Genomic DNA, 16358 nt, shown 5'->3' on the forward strand with positions numbered 1-16358 from the left:
TTGTATCTGAATGATCAGCCTGCAGATTCCTTAACGGACAGACTGGCAGCTGATTTATCTGTCTCTCCCACACAGTATCTAACAGAAGGCTGTAAACCTTCTGGTAGCATCTCAGCTCAGTAGCTGCAAGACCCTGGGGCTGCTTCCTGTGCTTGTCTCTTCTGTAGGACACCAGCCCTCAGATGCCTAGCACTTAAGAGGGCATTCCTCCAGTCAGTGTTTGAAGTGGAAGAGAAGGTGTCAAGGTGGGGAATGAATGAAGAGTCAATCTGCACTCCTGCTCAGTCCTAGCTAAACAGGGGAAGGTCACAGCTATAGTAACTCTGAAGAAGTACTTGGACCATCCAACGGGCAAAGGACTTGAAGCATCTGCAGTTCAAGAAGGCATGGGCACTAAACTCTTCCCTTCCAGCAGTTTGGCATGCTGGTTACAGAACCTGCTTTGCAGACAGGCTTTTATTCAAATCCTAGCTCTACAGCTTCCTTGTTGTGGGAACTTAGGCAAGTTACTTAATTTTTCTAAACCTTGGTGTCTTTATGGAAATAACTATCCTGTTAACTTTCCCCGTAGTTACTGCAAGGACTATACAAAAGTGTGGATCTAAAGGTGCTTCAGCACAGTCTACCAGTCAGTGAAATACACAGGGAATGGGAGCTGTCATATTATCTTTGTCTTACAAATGCAACAGCCAGCAACCACTTGAGCCCAATTATTTCCCATCCCTGAGGGACAGAGCTTCCCTTTTCATCCCTTTGCCCTGGCAGAAGGCAAGAACCAAGAATTCCAAACAGACCATTTATTTTCTAAGAATCAATATATTTTCTTCCTTTGAAATAAATACAAACCAGTTTGAAAGGTGGGGGAATCTATGGGAAGAAGGGAAGTGGGGACAGGCCCCAGTCTTTTTTTTTTTTTTTAGTACCAAATGACTCTGGCGCGACCCGGAAACGCAGTTACAAATGAGAATAATTTAAATTCTCCGCTAATTACAGTATTTACAACAGCAGGGGAGGGGGTCACCTAGTGCCCCTCTTCCGGGCTGGACAGACATCAGTCCCACTGCTAGGCTGGGCGGATGCCCGCTCACCACACCACCTCAGGGGCCTCAGGCCACTAGGCAGTTAGGGACTCTCCCGGCACGAGTAGGCAGAGGTGGTGGGATGGCCTGTTTTACACAGTGTCCTAACCTTGGCCCACCACCCTGCACTATAATGCCGCGAGATCTCGGGAGCTTTCTGGCCTGTGGGACCTCCCCTCTCATTGCGCAGAGCCCCCAGGGGCCCTTGGAGTGTTCTGTACAGTCCAGCTGCACTCAGGGCGGGAGGGACCTCCCCCACCCAGCTTCCCCTGAGACTGGCCCCAAGACCAGGAACGAGTCAGTGCAGAGGCTGGCGCCACTCCAGGACGGTGAGCCACGGGGAGGAGAGGCGGCAGGGCGCTGAAGGCTGGGCTGGGCAGCATCAGTCACTGTCGCTGGTCTCGCTGCTCTGCTCGCCCTGCACCTTGCTGCGGTGCTGCAGGGCCCTGTGGTAGGCTATCTGGACTGACTTGCGGATGTTAGATTTCCGGCCCTCCAGCATCTTCTCCTTGTCAAGGTCCTGGTTCACGCCCAGAGGAACCAGCTTAGTCCTGGGCAGCCACTGCCTGTAGGATGAGACGAGGATTAAGTAAGTCATCTCTTATCTCTGGGAGGACAACAAGCACCAGCCTCCCTCACTGTTACTTCCTTCAGAAACTCCTAAGGGCCCATTCTGGGCCAGGCTCTGGTAGGAGTTACAGAAACCGAGAGATGCAGTCCCTGCCCTCCAGGGAACTGCTCACAGGCTAGTGATGAAAACAGCCCAGTTGACAGTCACACCGGGGGATAACCACAGGGTATTTATGAGTGCAAAAAGGAACCGTGACCTAGCCTGAAATAGATACCTTGTCCCATGGGCTCCAGGCAGACTTAACTGACATTAGATATCTTCCGCAGACAATTAACAACAACAAACGACTACACTTGTAAATGTGACAGAACAGGGATTCAGACACCCAGTGATTATGTCTGCTTTATCCCCCACATCTTGTCACCATGGAGGCAGAGGTGGGAAAACTAAATCTAGAAGCCACCTTAGTCTGGGTGTGGAGCCACCCCTACATTTTTCACAGTCACTCATGGTCCTCTGTTTTCTAGCTACAGCTGTTTGTCAGCTGCTGCCCACTCAGTCTCTCAGACTCTTGGTCAACACAACCCTTTTGCTCAGCGATCTAAGTCCCTCCCCCACTGATTTATGATCGCCCAGGCTGTCAGTGCTGGAGTTTCCTGGCAGCCTGCCCCCAATAGCCGGGGTTGCATCTGTGGCTGTGAGTCACATCAACTGCTCCCCTCCTCCCTTACCAGGTTCTCTTGTTGTCAAAGAAGAGGACGAGGTAGAGATGCTCTCGGGCTTCTTGGGTCATCTGTTCCCCAAGTTTCAGCACCTCCAATGGGGGCACAGGGATGGGAACCCCATGGTGGAACATACCTTCCCGGGGCATCTTTGGATCAATGATCTAAGGGTGTAATAAGACCTTGGTTAGTTCAGTCTCCTCCTTCCCCCAGGCTTACCCTATCCAAGAATTTGGAGACTACCTCTGAAGAGGGGACAGAAAAACGTAATCATCTAACTAGGGTTGCAATCCTGACCCTCGGCTTCTTCCCATGCTGAACTATTTCAGAGCCCAAGAGGCAAAGAGAAGAGAAAGGGATGGATAGAGAAACTAACGAGGGACCTCTGAGTGACTATCTGCTCAAGACTCGTGCTCTGCAGCTCAGCAGAGAGTAGGAGGTCTGCTGCTTTTGAGTGTATGTCTTGGGGCTGGAAGACAAGGGGTATGACGAGAAAAGCAGAAGCCTACCAGAGCTGGGTACGATGGATACCCTCGGCATTTGGCCCACACCAGGTCCAGAGCATCCAGGGGGGAGTCCTCATCCTCTGATAGCCAGCCAGCTCCCCGGCCCAGACTCTTCCTTACAACTTCACAGGAATGGGAGAGAGGGGACGGATCAGCAGCCAGGGGTCTGGCAAGGCCCTGACACCAGGCCCCCGGCACCCCTGGCTTTGGGCGGGCGTACTTACTGCTGTGGCCCACGCCGCGGCCAGTGCCCACGGAGTAGGCCTCATTCTCAGTGCCTGAGGTATCTTCGCTGCTGTCCTCTGGGAATGTGCCCCGAGAGAAGGAGGGCTTGCCCCGGCCTTGTTTTGAAGGCGTTGTGCTGTGGACAAAAGGGATGCTCAACTCAAGAGGAGGGTGAGAGTGGGGAATGGCATGGTGGTGTCTTCTCTTGGCCCCTAAGGTCTAAGACTTTTGGAAAGCAGAGGCTACTTGAATAATTTCAGACTCAAGTGCCCTCAGGGATTTGGGGGTGATCTGACTGAAGTGGGCTGGATACAGCAGTAGTGATGAGTGTATGCCCCATCTTAAGGCAATAGTGGCCAGAACTGCTAGGTCTGATTTTTAAAGGGAATACAGAAACTGGGAATTTTATGTGGCACTTCTGGGTTTGTTTTTTTTTTAAATATCATGCTGGCCAAACAAAATATGTCTGTAGGCCAAATCCAGGTCACCACAAATCAGTTTATGCACTCTGTTCTAAGTGAAAAGTGAAAGTGTCAGTTGCTCAATCATGTCCAATTCTTTGCAACCCCATGGACTGTAGCCCGCCAGGCTTCTCTGTCGATGGGATTTCCTAGGCAAGAATACTGGAGTGGGTTGCCATTCCCTTCTCCAGGGGATCTTTCTGACCCAGGGATCGAACCCGGGTCTCTCACATTGCAGGTGGATTCTTTACCATCTGAGCTACCAGGGAAGCCCTCTGTTCTAAAGCATGAACTTAACCAAGGATGGTCCCCTCTATTTCATTATGGTGACAATCTCATCTGTTCTATTTATTTTGCAGAGAACCTTTGGTCTGAGCCATCTTAACCTAGGTGGAGATGGCTGCCATCACACTCCCCACAGGGAAATTTGGAAGGCCGTCCTGGAGGCAGGTTTAAACCTAGAGGGCTGGTACCTGGTCCGGTCGGAGGCAGCACTGCTGCTGCTACTGCTGCTGGATTCTGAGTCTGAGCTGCTCCGAGGAAGGCTGCAGTCATTACGATACACCAAGAAACTCTTCTTTACTGGCTGGTTTCCACCGCTGAAGCCGTTGGCTGGTAAGTCTTGGTTGGGGGTAGGGCAGGAGGGAAGGAATCAGTCAGTAAGATGCAGATCAGAGATCTACCAGGGTAAGAGGGACTCAGAGCCTGGCTTTCCGTTCTGTGCTGGAAAATTCCTCCAACCTTGGCCAGCAGCGCCAGCTCTGTGCAGTGTCCACCACTGCTGGCCACAGCCCTGCACCACCCCTTGCATCTCCCTTGGCAGTTACTAGCCTTAGGACACGAGTGGCTTAAAGGAGATTTCCCCAAGGAGAGTGAGAAGAGAAAAGGTGAAGTGATAAAATGGAGGGCACCCTGGATGGGAATCTGGTTGGGTTAGTGTCTCTGGGCTTCAGTTTCCCCAGCTATAAAGTGAGGAGGTTGACTGACAGGCTTCCTAAGGGCCCTTCTAGCTCTGATATATTAAGGGCAAATGAAGGGCTAGGTGGGAGTTATACTGGGAAGGAGGGCAGCTTTGCTCACTCTATTGGAGGGGCTGGGTGATGGTGAGGCTCACCCATTGGGGGGTCTTCTGTGGATTTATCACTGTCGCTGTCTGAACTCGAACTGGGCCGAGGGCTCCTACCCCGCTTGCGCTGACGTAGGGAGCCCATGATGGGGAGCTGGGGGGGCCCCACAGGACTGCCTCCGTGGCTGGGGGTCATCTGGCTCTCCCGGTTTTTGGGGGGCCGGCCCGGCCTCTTGGGCGGTCCAGCTGTCTTCGGGTTCTTTTTGGAGAACAGAACTGAGGTTCTCCTGCCCACCTCAAGTGCGGGGGTTGAGGACATGTTGGGACCCAGGCCTGGAGCAGAGAAAGAGAGAAGGAGAGTCGGTGAGGGGCCTGAAGTGGAAGGGCGTCTGTCTACGGTAGGCCCTAGGGATATAGGACATAACTTCAGCTAGAGTAGGGGAGATTGTTTGGGGGGCAGGGAGTTGGGAACACTGTCTCTCACACAAATAGCCAGAGAGAGGCAGCTAAGAGGCCCCTGAAGGGGGAAGGAGGGAGAAAGTGCAGCTAGCTGAGCAGGAGGGACCTCTGCCTGGGGGGGTGGCAGGGGCTGAGAGTGTGCTGCAGAGTCCCAGTCTGGCTGGCCTTGGGGTCCGTCATGCCATGGGGTTCAGACCTTTGCTTGTCTCCTGGCTGCTGCTCTCCTCGGCGGCACTGTCTGTCTGCCCGTCCTTGTCACAGGCCGCTGGGTGGGGTGTCAGGCTGCCCCGGCTGGAGGGGCCGTGTCGCTCAGGCCCATCCCGTCCAGTCTCCCGCTGGTGGGCAAGCTTCCTCCGCAGTGCCGTCATCTCTTTCTTGATCATCTTGGCGCGCCGAGAGCGGCCCACGCTCTGCTTGCTGGCATTCACCTCATCCAGCCGTTCAAGCAGCAACTTTAGCTGCTCTTCCACTGGCAGGTGCTTCTGGTTCTCTAGCAGGACCAGCCGCTCTTCCTCTGCTGCAGGGGGGTGGGAACAGGGGATGAGAGGTCAGTCTCAGGGCAGCCCGCTGGGCCCCGTGAACCTGGGCAGGCAACCAGAAAGTCACTCTTCTCCCCTCCGCTTCTCACCGGGAACGGCTGTAAAATAGTAGCACCAAGATGTAGAAAGGCGGGGATTGCTCTCCATTCACCCAGTCTGGCTTCGAGAGCATTCCTGGGGCTAGTTTGCCACTGCTCAGACTAGCTGCTTCCTGCCTACACTGCCTGCTCCCAGGAGGGGACTTTTGGAAAGCTGTTCATCCCTGGCATTGGCCTCTACGTGTATGTGTGACTTATCACCCACCATCTTCGGTGTGGTGTGGGGCCTCGTCTCCAGTCAGGCTGTGGGGGATATGCATGCCCGTCTCAAAGTCAATGCCCATTTTTTCTGCCTGGCGCCGGGCCTGGCGGAGCACCGCGCCACCCTGCTCACGGAGCCGCACTGCTGCCCGGTAGAAGATGGTATCCTTGGCATTATACTTGAGGCAGTTGCTGACGATGAGGTTGAAGTCCTCCTCAAAATCATCAAAGTTCAGGTAGCGGTAAGCCTCCAGGTTCTGCTTCATGGTGAAAAAGTCCATAGGCTTTTTGATGTGGTCGAGGTAGTCAGGTACCTGGAGAACACGGGAGGTGGCTAAGTGGAGGTATGTTCCTCATTCCCCCTGACCCCGTTCCTAACAACCTCCCTTGAAATGCATCCAGCAACCTCCTCCTACTATAGTCAGAGGCAGGCATATAGCACAGGGGAAAAGAAAGCTGGATTCTAGTCTGGACTTTTCCAGTCACAAGCTGTGTGACCTTGGCAAGCCTCTTAGCCTCGCAGGGCCTTCTTTTCCTTGCTTGGAAAACAGTAATGAAATTATAGCCAAATCCTAGAGCCACATGAGGTCTTAATAAGAAAACGGCTAGGGGGTCCTCTGGAAGTAACACCACCCTGCATGCCTCTAGCTCTTTTGACTTCTCAGTAAGCCGTGTAAGGAGGCTGCTGCCTCAGGCCTCTCATTCTATACCTTTTAGAGAGAAGAGTCTGCCAGGCAGGACCTAGGGCTTCAGAGATGGTTCTTTAGGTGCTGAGCCTTCTAAATTCTCCGTTCTAGGGTTCAGCACCCGGAAAGTGTCTTCCTGCCCTGGGCTTATTCACTTGGCAGACTCAGTCCCTGCCTCTGGGGAAGGAGTGCAGACTGCCTCCCATTCTGGGCCCTTGAGGTACGACAGGGACAAGACAGAGTCCGGATGATGCCTGTGGCTCCGGTTCACCCCGGAGCCCCAGAGCCGCCAGCCCCTCTCTTCATGGTCCCCTCCTAGCCCCCGGCCCAGACCTGCGGCAAGGGTCCATCTGGGAGAGGAACAGAAAGAAGGTGGAGTGAGGGGAAGGGATTCTTACTTCGTCCAATTCGGTTACCTCAGACAGAGGGACCGGCTCGCTGAAGATGTTGCCCGTGTCCTTCTCTTGGAGCTGCTCCAAGGTTTTTCGAAGGAGGATGAGGAAGGGGGTCAGCTGCATCTCCATGGCGATCTGTTGGACCTTGATCTGACAGACATAAGGCCCCATCAGCCAGGCCCAGGCTGGTCCCTTGGCGGAGGGGTCAGGGGAGGTGACTGTAGCTGGTGTGGGGACTCGCTTCCTCCCCACCCCACACCACTGGGTGCACTTCACTACTGCGGACTTCCCCTTCCTTGAACTCCCAGAACCAGCGACCTGCATCACATCATTAAGGAGTCCATTCATAAAACTCTCCTGTGACATTCTGCTTCTGATGAGCCTGCGAGCAAACCGAGCTCCAGGTTACCTGACTCTCACATTAGCTGCATCCCTTCCCGGCCAGGGGACGCACACTTTTCTGTGTTTTCTGTTTTCCTGGGTCTGTTTTTTCCACTATAAAGAAAAGCTGGTCCGGGAACACTCACCGTCTCCCTTTTGAGTTTCTCCCGCTTGCGAATCAGCTCCACCAGCAGCCGTGCTCGCTCCAGGTCATGCCGAAGCCGCTGCCAGGACTTAAGCTGTTCTTTGAGGGCCCAGTTCTTATCCTCGGAATCTCTCTGAAGAGGCAAAAGGGGGATCAGGAGATGATGAGAGAGCCAGAGGCGACGAGAGCCCAGGAAACTTGGGTCAAGGGCAGGAAAAGCCAAAGCTGGGAGCACAGTGATCTCTTGGTAGGCTCGCCAGCTAATGTGGAAACTCTGCAACGCACTGTGTCTGTTGAGCCCAGCAGAGTTGGTGCTTGGTATATGCTTGTTGTGAATGAAAGGATGAACACAAGGAATAATGCATGAAGGATAATGTGTAAGGATTTCATCCTTAGCCTGATTTAAGGTCTAGTTTAAAGGAACAAACAGCCCAAGCCCTCAGGCATTGGAAACTGCAGTCACAAATCTCTGTTCTGGGGACCTCCCTGGTGGTCCAGTGGTTAAGACTCTGTGCTTCCAATGCAGGGAGCACGAGTTTGATCCCTTGTTGGGGAACTAAGATCCCACATGCTGGGTGGTACAGAAAAACAAGCCAATGTAAGTCTCTGTCCTCATCCCCCAGGCATTAGTTCCCAGAGCCCACAGGGAATCTGACATAGTACCCCGACTTGGTCACAGTTCCTCTGAGACTGCAGGTGGGTCTGCAGGCGACGCAGCAGCGGGACCCCATTCCGCGACTGCCTCTTCAGCGTCCAGTAGCTGTGCAGCCTCTGCATGAACTGGCTCTTCCTTTGGATGGTCAGGCGGTTAGTGATTTTACTGAGCCTGGGAAACAGGACAGCAAAGAGAAGAAAAACCTCTTGGGCCTTGATTTTCTCACGGAGAACAGGGGACTTTGGCTCATGAGAGTTTCTGCGTGGGGCTGAATAGGGAATAAATCTATCGTCAAGAAGGCCTGTGACACTGGGCTAGGGCAAAGAAGAGCAAACACAGCTGGATGTCAAGGGCACTTCAGGAGACAGGAAGCCAAGCTCCCAGTACTAACCCTGTTCACCGGTGGCGGGGAGGTGAGTGAGCCTGGCCCCTAAGACTGCTTATTGTCACTGCAGCCCCGAGTTCTAACTGACCCTGGGACACCCAACTCGGGCTGAGTCTGGGAAGGTTTTAAGATGAAGTACTACAACATGGCAGTCACCTACAGGAAACTGTCTAGGTAGCACAAGAGAAAGTGAAAAGTAACTGATGCTCACAGCCCTCAGTTGTGGCCATATCACAACTCCTTGAGCATTTCCTTCCCTCTTTTCCATTCTGTTCTCCCTTCAGAGTCAGACTATTTCTTCCACTGTGGCTGGTGGCTACTCCACCGTCTTCCTAACTTACACCACCCCAGCAATATGGAGGGCAGTTTCAAATACACCTGCCCAGTCGGCCAGAGAAGAGCTGAAGTCTCTGGTTCCTAACGTCAAAGTCAGGTGACCTGCTAGAGCTAATCTCTTTTGATATGAAAAACAACCACCACCTCTAGGTAGCTCCTGACAGGAAGAAGAAAACCCAAGCCTGTCACTCCACTCAGGGGACTGTCAGTCTCCAACAGGGCTCCTTCCCTCCCTGGCCCGCCCATCTGCTCCCCCCGTACCTGTGCGGTGGAATGCAAGGCACAGACACCACGGGGGCCGCTGCCCGTTTCTCTGCCAGGATCTTCCGCGCCTTCTTCATCTTGATCCGGGACTTGGCTTTGGCCTTCTTGACCTTCTCTGAGCTCCAACTCTTACCCTCATCTTCCTCCTCCTCCTCATCCTCCTCCCCTTCACTGTGAGACAGGGCAGGCAGGCGGCGTGCTGAACCTGGGGGTGTGTGGATGTCGCAGTAGGCGGTCTTGCGAACGCTGAAGGAGGTGCCATTGGCACCTGTCTCCCGCACAGGCTCCATCTTCATGTAAAGGCCAGCCTGTTGGGCACACGTCACGTGGAAGGCTGTGTAGCAGTTGGCCTTGTGGCACTGGATGCAGGCCCCTGAGCCCCGCTGTTTGCAAATGTAGCAGGTCAGCTTCCAGCGTGCGGGCGGGATGTGCTCAATGCTGTCAATGGGCTCCAGGAAGACCGTGTTGGCAAAGCAGACCTCGGGGATCCAGAGGGCACACACCACATGGGCCCAGCGCCCATCATCTGTCTGCTTGAAGGCACCACCTTTGTTGGGGCACAAGGCGCAGTCCACAGCGCGGGAGGGTGACTGCAGGCAGCGGCGGCACAGCCACTGGCCCTCAGGGATGTAGGGGACACCGTAGCACTCCTGGTGCACGGCCAGGTTGCACATGTCGCAGAAAAGGATGACATTGCTGTTCTGGCACTCGCCGTCATTGCAGATACAGCACACAGCATCCTCGTCTACGAGCGCATTGGGGTCGCCTTTATTGTGGCTCTCAAAGTACGACTCTTTCTCCAGCCGGTCCATTAGGTACTCAAAGATCTCCTGCGGAATGGGACTCACACCCTCCGTCTTCCGCCGCTCGTTCATGATATCTAGCCAGATGTAGTCCTCCTCATCCATGTCGTACTCAACTTCCTCATCCAGCTCCTCGGCCGACTTCTCAATATACCTGCAGTGCACACAGGCAGCTCGGCATCAGAAGGTTGAGATTTCCCTCCCTTAAAGAACGTGAGTTACATCTGCCGAGCACTCACCCTGTTCCAGGCCCAGGCCTTGATGTGTATGTTGTCTCACTCTAACCTCACCTTTACTCCAGGCACCGTAAGGCCTGTCATCATTCTTGTTGTGCTGAAAAGGAAACCTAACGTTTGGGGCAGTGAATTCACCTGGCCCGGCTCTCTTGTGAGAAAGTGGAAGAGCTGGGATATGAACCCAAGTATGCCGAGCTCAAAGCTCACGTCCTAGCTGCCACACTGCCTCCTTTCAGATGCAGAGGCTCAGCAAGATCCTGAAGGGAGAAGGATGGGGCGGCTAGGACCCGTGACTGCAGTGGTCTGGGTGATGGTACAAGCAGTCGGGGGCAGGAAGGTCCTCAGTTTTCACTTGCCAATTTACATTTAAGTTGTGTGAGTACCAGCTGGCTGTGTCCTGAATGGAGCTGCTGTAGATCTTCTCCCAGCTGGTGCAGCAGCAGCTCAGGGCTCCCTCAGAATCTAGGTACTCTTTGCTCTCTGGAAAGCCTTGGGAGATAACAGTCAGGATAGCTAATATTTACTGAGCATTTACTATGACCGGGCATTGCGCTAAGTTATCACAGTTATCTTCCCCACAGTCCTTGGGTCAATGTTCTTCTTGCCCTCACTTTATAGAGGAGGAAACCGGAAGCTTTGGGAAGTTAAGTGCCCCACACAGGTGGTTCACACAGCCAGCAAGTGGCAGAGCTAGGATTCAAACTCCACTCCACAGCACTCACTGGGCCCGAGGGACTGCAGCCAGGGCGGCTCCAGGCGCTGGGGTACATAGCAGGCTCCCCACTCCCCTGCTGTGTGCACTCCAGGTGGCCTGACTCTGCCACCGTAAAGCTACAGGGAGCAACGACGGAAAAGAACATGGCTTTGGCCTCTAACACATCTGGAGTTAGGTCCTGGCTCTGTTACTGTGGGACATCCAGGACATCCCTGCTCTTTTCTAAACCTCAGTTTTATTGATGAGAGAATGAGGATAATACTCCTCATTTCCTAAGACGTCAGGATTACATGCAATTACAAAAATGAATGGACTAAACCAAGTGGTACATAGCAGGCCCTAGATAAATGTTAGTTCCCGGGCCTCCACTCTGCTCGCCATAAGGAAAATGTGACTCTGCTAGCTGGAGCAGGCCAGGCAAGCACAGGCTCCAGAGCTGTGCTCTGGGTGACAGCAGGCAAGTGAGCTAACCTCTCAGGGCCTTGGTTTCCACATCTGTAAAGTGGTGATACTAACCTGAACCTCTTTCACACAGCTGTTCGGAACATTAGATGAGTTAATATAAAGTGCTCAGAACAGTACCTGGAGCAAGTACTCAATACATGTTAGCTTGATTATTAGCTTTGGTATAGCTCTGCCCGACCCTGTCTTGCATTATAACTGTTTTTGTGTCTTAACCCCTCCACTACTGGATAGAGGCAAGGACCATATCTGATTAACCACACAGAAAGAGGCAGTCAGTGTTGTTCATGTGAAGGACATTTTGAGAGTGGAAGGGAAGAGAGACTAAAGTGCTGTGTCTGTCAGAAGCAGCTTCTTGCTTAGCCCTTCACCTCGTCCCCAAGGTGACTGCAACATCTTCATCCTTGAAAAAGGGTGTGGCTCAGGGCTAGTGTGAACCATCTGGCCCATTCCAGGCCTTGGCAGCAGCTCTCAGCCTTTTCTCTGCCATGACACGCGTACACTGTGTGATGGTGCAGAGCACACTCCCACAGTACACTCAGATTACAGGCTGTGGCGCAGATAAGGTAGGCTGCGTGTCATGTGCGATTCCCGACACACCAACTGACACTCCACCCTCCCTCTCCCCCTCAACAAAGTTTATCAGATGCGAGCAAGAGCAGTGGTATTGTTAGAGAGATGACCTCGAATCTTCTCACATTTACATAAAAAGTAAATAATTTCCCAAACAGGCAGTTCTGCTAGCAGTGGTAACAAATTCCATGCAACACACCTCCCGACTGATGGCAGGGGGCCAGCCGAGAGCCGCTGCCTGGAGAACAGATCTGATCCACAGGAGGGAAGAGCGACTCTGAGCGGAAGGAGGCAGAAAATGAACAGGAGCTAAGCTGTGCTGCCTCAGGGAGCAGAGAGTGCTGAAGAATCAGGAGGGGAGAGGGGTCTATGCGTTGGGAGGTGGGCACGACAGTGAGCACTAAGAGATAAGAGAGACGGTGAAAAGCCAGAAGGACATGGAGCTGGGCTGGACAGATGGAAGAATGGAAGAGGGGAGGAAAAGACAGGCTGGCATGTGAACAGAGGTGAGAGGAAAGAAAATCACTTGAGTTCCCCAAAATTTGCTTGTAAAGAACTGAGATTTAGTACTTACTATTGCACTTTTGGTAAAAACTACCTTTCACATAAAAACCTTTCTAAGAAGTCCTTGTCAGAGATCAGGCCTTCTGATTAGCTGATACCAAAGACAGCTTCTTAACTAACTCACCCAAGTGCCCACTTTGACTTGGATGCCAAGACTCTCAGAAACAAGTTTCACACTTGGTGTTTATTCCATCCTTTAGCTAGGGTTTCTGAATGTAGTTTCACCACCATACTTCCCCCACTCTATTTTTTTTACCTCATGTTGAAGGAATTTAGCCTTTCAACTGTGATTTTTATTAGGAGCCCCTGTGACAAATTTTTAGAAGGAAGTGGAATACCAAGAAACAGTTAAATGAAATAAAAGGGTTCTTGGAGGAGTATGAAACATAGGTGATGAAAACACTGCTTCTGCATGCTGAAGGACGGGTGACAATAACCAGGCAAGTAACGGGGAAATTACGTATGCAGATTTACAAATAGCTTTTAGGACTCTATGAAGCCAATGTCCCTAGTCTTCTACATTGAGGCTAGCAGAGGAATATTATTTCTGCACTGTAGATGGGGTCACTGGAACACCAAAAGCCAGACAGATGCCTTTCCCAAGGTCACGGTGATGGAGTAGAAAGGGTCAAGAACAACAAATGGGCCCTCTGATACTGTAGAAATACTGCCACTTTGGAGTCAGAGGAGTATGGGTTTGAATCCAAGTTCAGCTATCTACTGGCATGTGACTGCTCATAAGTCTGGTCCTTCTTCAGGACTGTGGTTTCCTCACCCGTGAACAATACCTACCTGAGCGAGCTGTGAGAATACGACAGGGAATGGCTATAAAGCGCCCAGGGCAGGGCCCGGCATGTGGCAGTGTACGGAAGTGCCATCACCACTAGCTGGGGCACTTCTGCCTTGGCAGGGCCAGTGTGTTGCTGCTATGCTTCACCTCTGCCATTTCCTATCTGTTGCTTGTCACCTATTTTTGGCTCCTAAGCCCTGCTTGACCAGTTTTCCAGAGTTGGGAGGTGGAGGTGGCCTTACCGGTAATAGGAAGTCGGCCGGGGCGGGGCATCAGGGGTGTCCTGCTCCAACTCCCGGTAGACCACCTCTGGCAGCTTGGGAGTGGTGCTGGCAGAAGCGTTGTGGTGGTGGTGATGGTTGGAGTCCTTGCGTTTCTCCTTGTTCTTATGCTTGCTTGACTTGGGAGTAGCGGCCGGTGTCTCGGTGTTCTCCTTATTGCTGCCGTTCTCAGGGGCCTCCTCAGGGGCCTCCTCATCCTCAGACACCACATCCAGGTTGTCAAAGATGCTAATGCGGTGCACGCGGCCGTGCAAGTCCACTTCCACCATGCGCTGGGCCTGTGCGTAACTCATCACCTCACGGCTGGGTGACTGGGATACCTCTGAGGGGCTGGGCGACTGCTTGTTGGCTGGGCGTGACTGGCGCCCCTTCTTCTTGTGCTTTCGGAGTGGCGTCTGCTGTGGGGGCGGTGGGTTGTCATGGTCATAGTGGTACAGATGGTACTCAATACCACTGTAACTCTTGTAGACCTTGCGGCAGGTCTCCACGGGGCACTCATAGGGTGGCTTAGTGGCCCGCAAGTTGTGGCAGAAAGTCTTCACGTCAAAGTCCACCCCCATGCTGTCACATCTAGAATGTACAGATCAGTTAGCGTAGGCCCGGGCCACCCACTCCGCTCTCTCCAGCCCTCCCTCTCCCCAAGGGTCCTGGCCAGCCAACCTCTACAGCAGATCCAAATGCCATCTCGTCCACACCATGGCCATGGTCTTGGCATTATTACCTCTTGTCTGATCATTCTGCCCTGTGTCTCAGTTCTAGCTTTATCTCACATAAACGTGTCCAGAATGATCTTTCTACCAAGTAGCATTAATCATATCAGTGTCTTGATTAGAAGCCTCCTGATGCTCCCCACTGATTTCAGGATAATATCCACATTCCTTATGATGACAGTCAGGGTGTACCTTTCATTCTGTGGCCTTAGTCTTCCTTTCTAGATCCTTCTTTTCACCAGTTATAGCTGTATTTCTGTCTAACCAGGGCAACCTGCCATTCCCTGAATGTTACCAGCTCTCATTCCTGCAAAATGATCTCTATTTAAAATGCCTTCCACCCTCCCTGATTAGTGAGCTCCTACTCATTCTTCAAAACATGGCTCAAATGTCACTTCTGTTATGATTTCTTCGTCTCTCTCACAGAGAGCTGTGTTTCCACAGCATTTCATCCTCACCTCCACCACGGCACTCACCACACTGAAAGTTCTGTCTCCTTCCACTAGACTGGGAGCTGTACAGTGCAGACACGAGAGCCTACCCACTTCCATAGCCCCAGAACCTGGCATGCAATATTGTTTTGGCAAATGAATGAATAATTTGTTGAATGAATAGCTAAATGAAGGGATCACCAGATTAGGGACGGAGATGGATGAAGGCTAGTGTCAGCCCATGTGGAAGTTTGAATTGGTGGCCAAAATGATTTGGTCCTGGACTCCAGCAGAAATACATGGTTGACTTTCTGAGGCCTCTAGGGTAAGCCTATGCCCTGGCCTTGGGGATGACACCAGGCCTTAACAGTACAAACAGGAACATGGCAGTCCAGGCACACTCAGCTCCATGCTGGTCCTTAGAGCCCTCCCTTCCTTCTCTCCAGTGTTCCTGGGTGAGTGGAGACAGCAGATGGCACCAGCCCCCAGGAAGCCCAGCTTGGTCAGAGATTGCCCCAATTTCTCCAGGCCCAGCTGAATTCAACAATTTAACTATGGGCTGGGCACCATTCCAAGCAAAGCCACCCTGAGCTCCCTGACTAACAAGAGTTGTCTCCTGTGACTTAACCCTGCCAGTGAACTGCTCCAGCCTCTGTCCAAACCCCTGATTGCCATTTCATTAAAACTACTTAAACTGCCCTTACTTCCTACCTGTGGCTATCTTGAAACAAACCAATCAGAAGCACAAACTCTACTGTTTCAATGAGTCCCTGGTGAAGGCTGCAGCTCTGCTGCTCTAGCTCCCGAAGCAGCACAGAGCCCCCGGCAAATGTTCCGCTGGGACTCAGCAGCAGACGCGCAGAGAAGAGACACGGAAACTTAGACCCGAAAGTCCGTGGGGAGGGCCCCAAGCCCTGGGGTATGACGACCGCATCTGCCTAAGGCTCTCAGGGGGCTGGAGGAAGTAGGGGGCGGAGGCCAGAGCGATCAGGCCAGGCCCAGGCGGTGCCCGCAGCCCTCTCCCGGATGCGGCGACGTTTCCCCTTGATCAAAGTGTACAAGTTGAACAAGGCTCTCCTCCTGCTATTGACCCAGGCAGCCCCGAAGGGATACACTGTTGCCCAGGGATGCGGGCGGGGGGCGAATGCACTGTCACTTCTTCCGGCTGGAGTGGCCCGACCCTCGGGCTGGGCAGTTTCAGTGCATGCCCCACGAAACTAGCCTACCCCTTCCCGGCTTGCCACTCCCGCCCTGGTCCCTGGCCCACACTCACCGGCCACCTCGAGTCCGGGCTCATCGCCGGGGACGCCCGCCGGGGCTCCGACCCCACTTAGGGAGGCCGGCGGGGAAAGACGGGCCGGGGAGGGAGAGCCCCAATTCCGGAGACTGCAGACCACGCCACCCCGACCCCCTGCCGCCCCACGCTCTGGCCCGGCTCCCTGGGATTCCCGCGCTGACCCCTGCCGCTCCCAGTCCCGCTGGCGCCCGAGCGTCTCAATTCCGGCGGCCGCCGCCCCTTTCGAAGGCCCCTAGGTTGCCGGGTCTCGGGACCCGGCGCCGCCGGAACAATGGAGGCTCCCGGAGGCAGCGCGGGGACGGCGGCGGCGGAGACGGTGGCG

General features: G+C 53.4%; 1 protein-coding gene across 6 annotated transcripts; it reads right to left on the bottom strand.

The window, feature by feature from the left end:
* Window positions 1–796: 796 nt before the first annotated feature.
* On the bottom strand, window positions 797–16358 carry BRPF1 (bromodomain and PHD finger containing 1). 6 transcript variants are annotated; one of them, XM_043885969.1, is made up of 14 exons: window positions 16013–16358; window positions 13560–14168; window positions 9172–10131; window positions 8198–8360; window positions 7536–7667; window positions 7030–7158; window positions 5932–6241; window positions 5286–5606; window positions 4679–4963; window positions 4038–4185; window positions 3103–3239; window positions 2882–3000; window positions 2382–2536; window positions 797–1645 (listed from the first exon to the last, which is right to left on the bottom strand). In XM_043885969.1, the coding sequence occupies exons 2-14, from the start codon at window positions 14156–14158 to the stop codon at window positions 1462–1464; spliced, it is 3642 nt and encodes a 1213-aa protein (XP_043741904.1). In that variant the 5' UTR covers window positions 14159–14168; window positions 16013–16358; the 3' UTR covers window positions 797–1461. The 6 variants fall into 6 exon arrangements, with proteins under 6 accessions (XP_043741904.1, XP_043741903.1, XP_043741906.1 ...); XM_043885968.1 differs by having other exon boundaries at window positions 7012–7158; XM_043885971.1 differs by lacking the exon at window positions 4679–4963.

This window comes from Cervus elaphus, chromosome 24, assembly GCF_910594005.1.
Source record: "Cervus elaphus chromosome 24, mCerEla1.1, whole genome shotgun sequence".
Classification (NCBI taxonomy): domain Eukaryota; kingdom Metazoa; phylum Chordata; class Mammalia; order Artiodactyla; family Cervidae; genus Cervus; species Cervus elaphus.

Bases quoted from the DNA above. Each gene is read 5' to 3' on its own strand.
- BRPF1 (XM_043885966.1), bottom strand. From the start codon at position 14,158: ATGGGGGTGGACTTTGACGTGAAGACTTTCTGCCACAACTTGCGGGCC. The intron at 10,132-13,559 runs GTAAGGCCACCT...TGTGCACTGCAG, and splicing joins CGGCCGACTTCCTATTACCG to GTATATTGAGAAGTCGGCCG. The intron at 4,186-4,678 runs GTGAGCCTCACC...CCCCCAACCAAG, and splicing joins CACAGAAGACCCCCCAATGG to ACTTACCAGCCAACGGCTTC.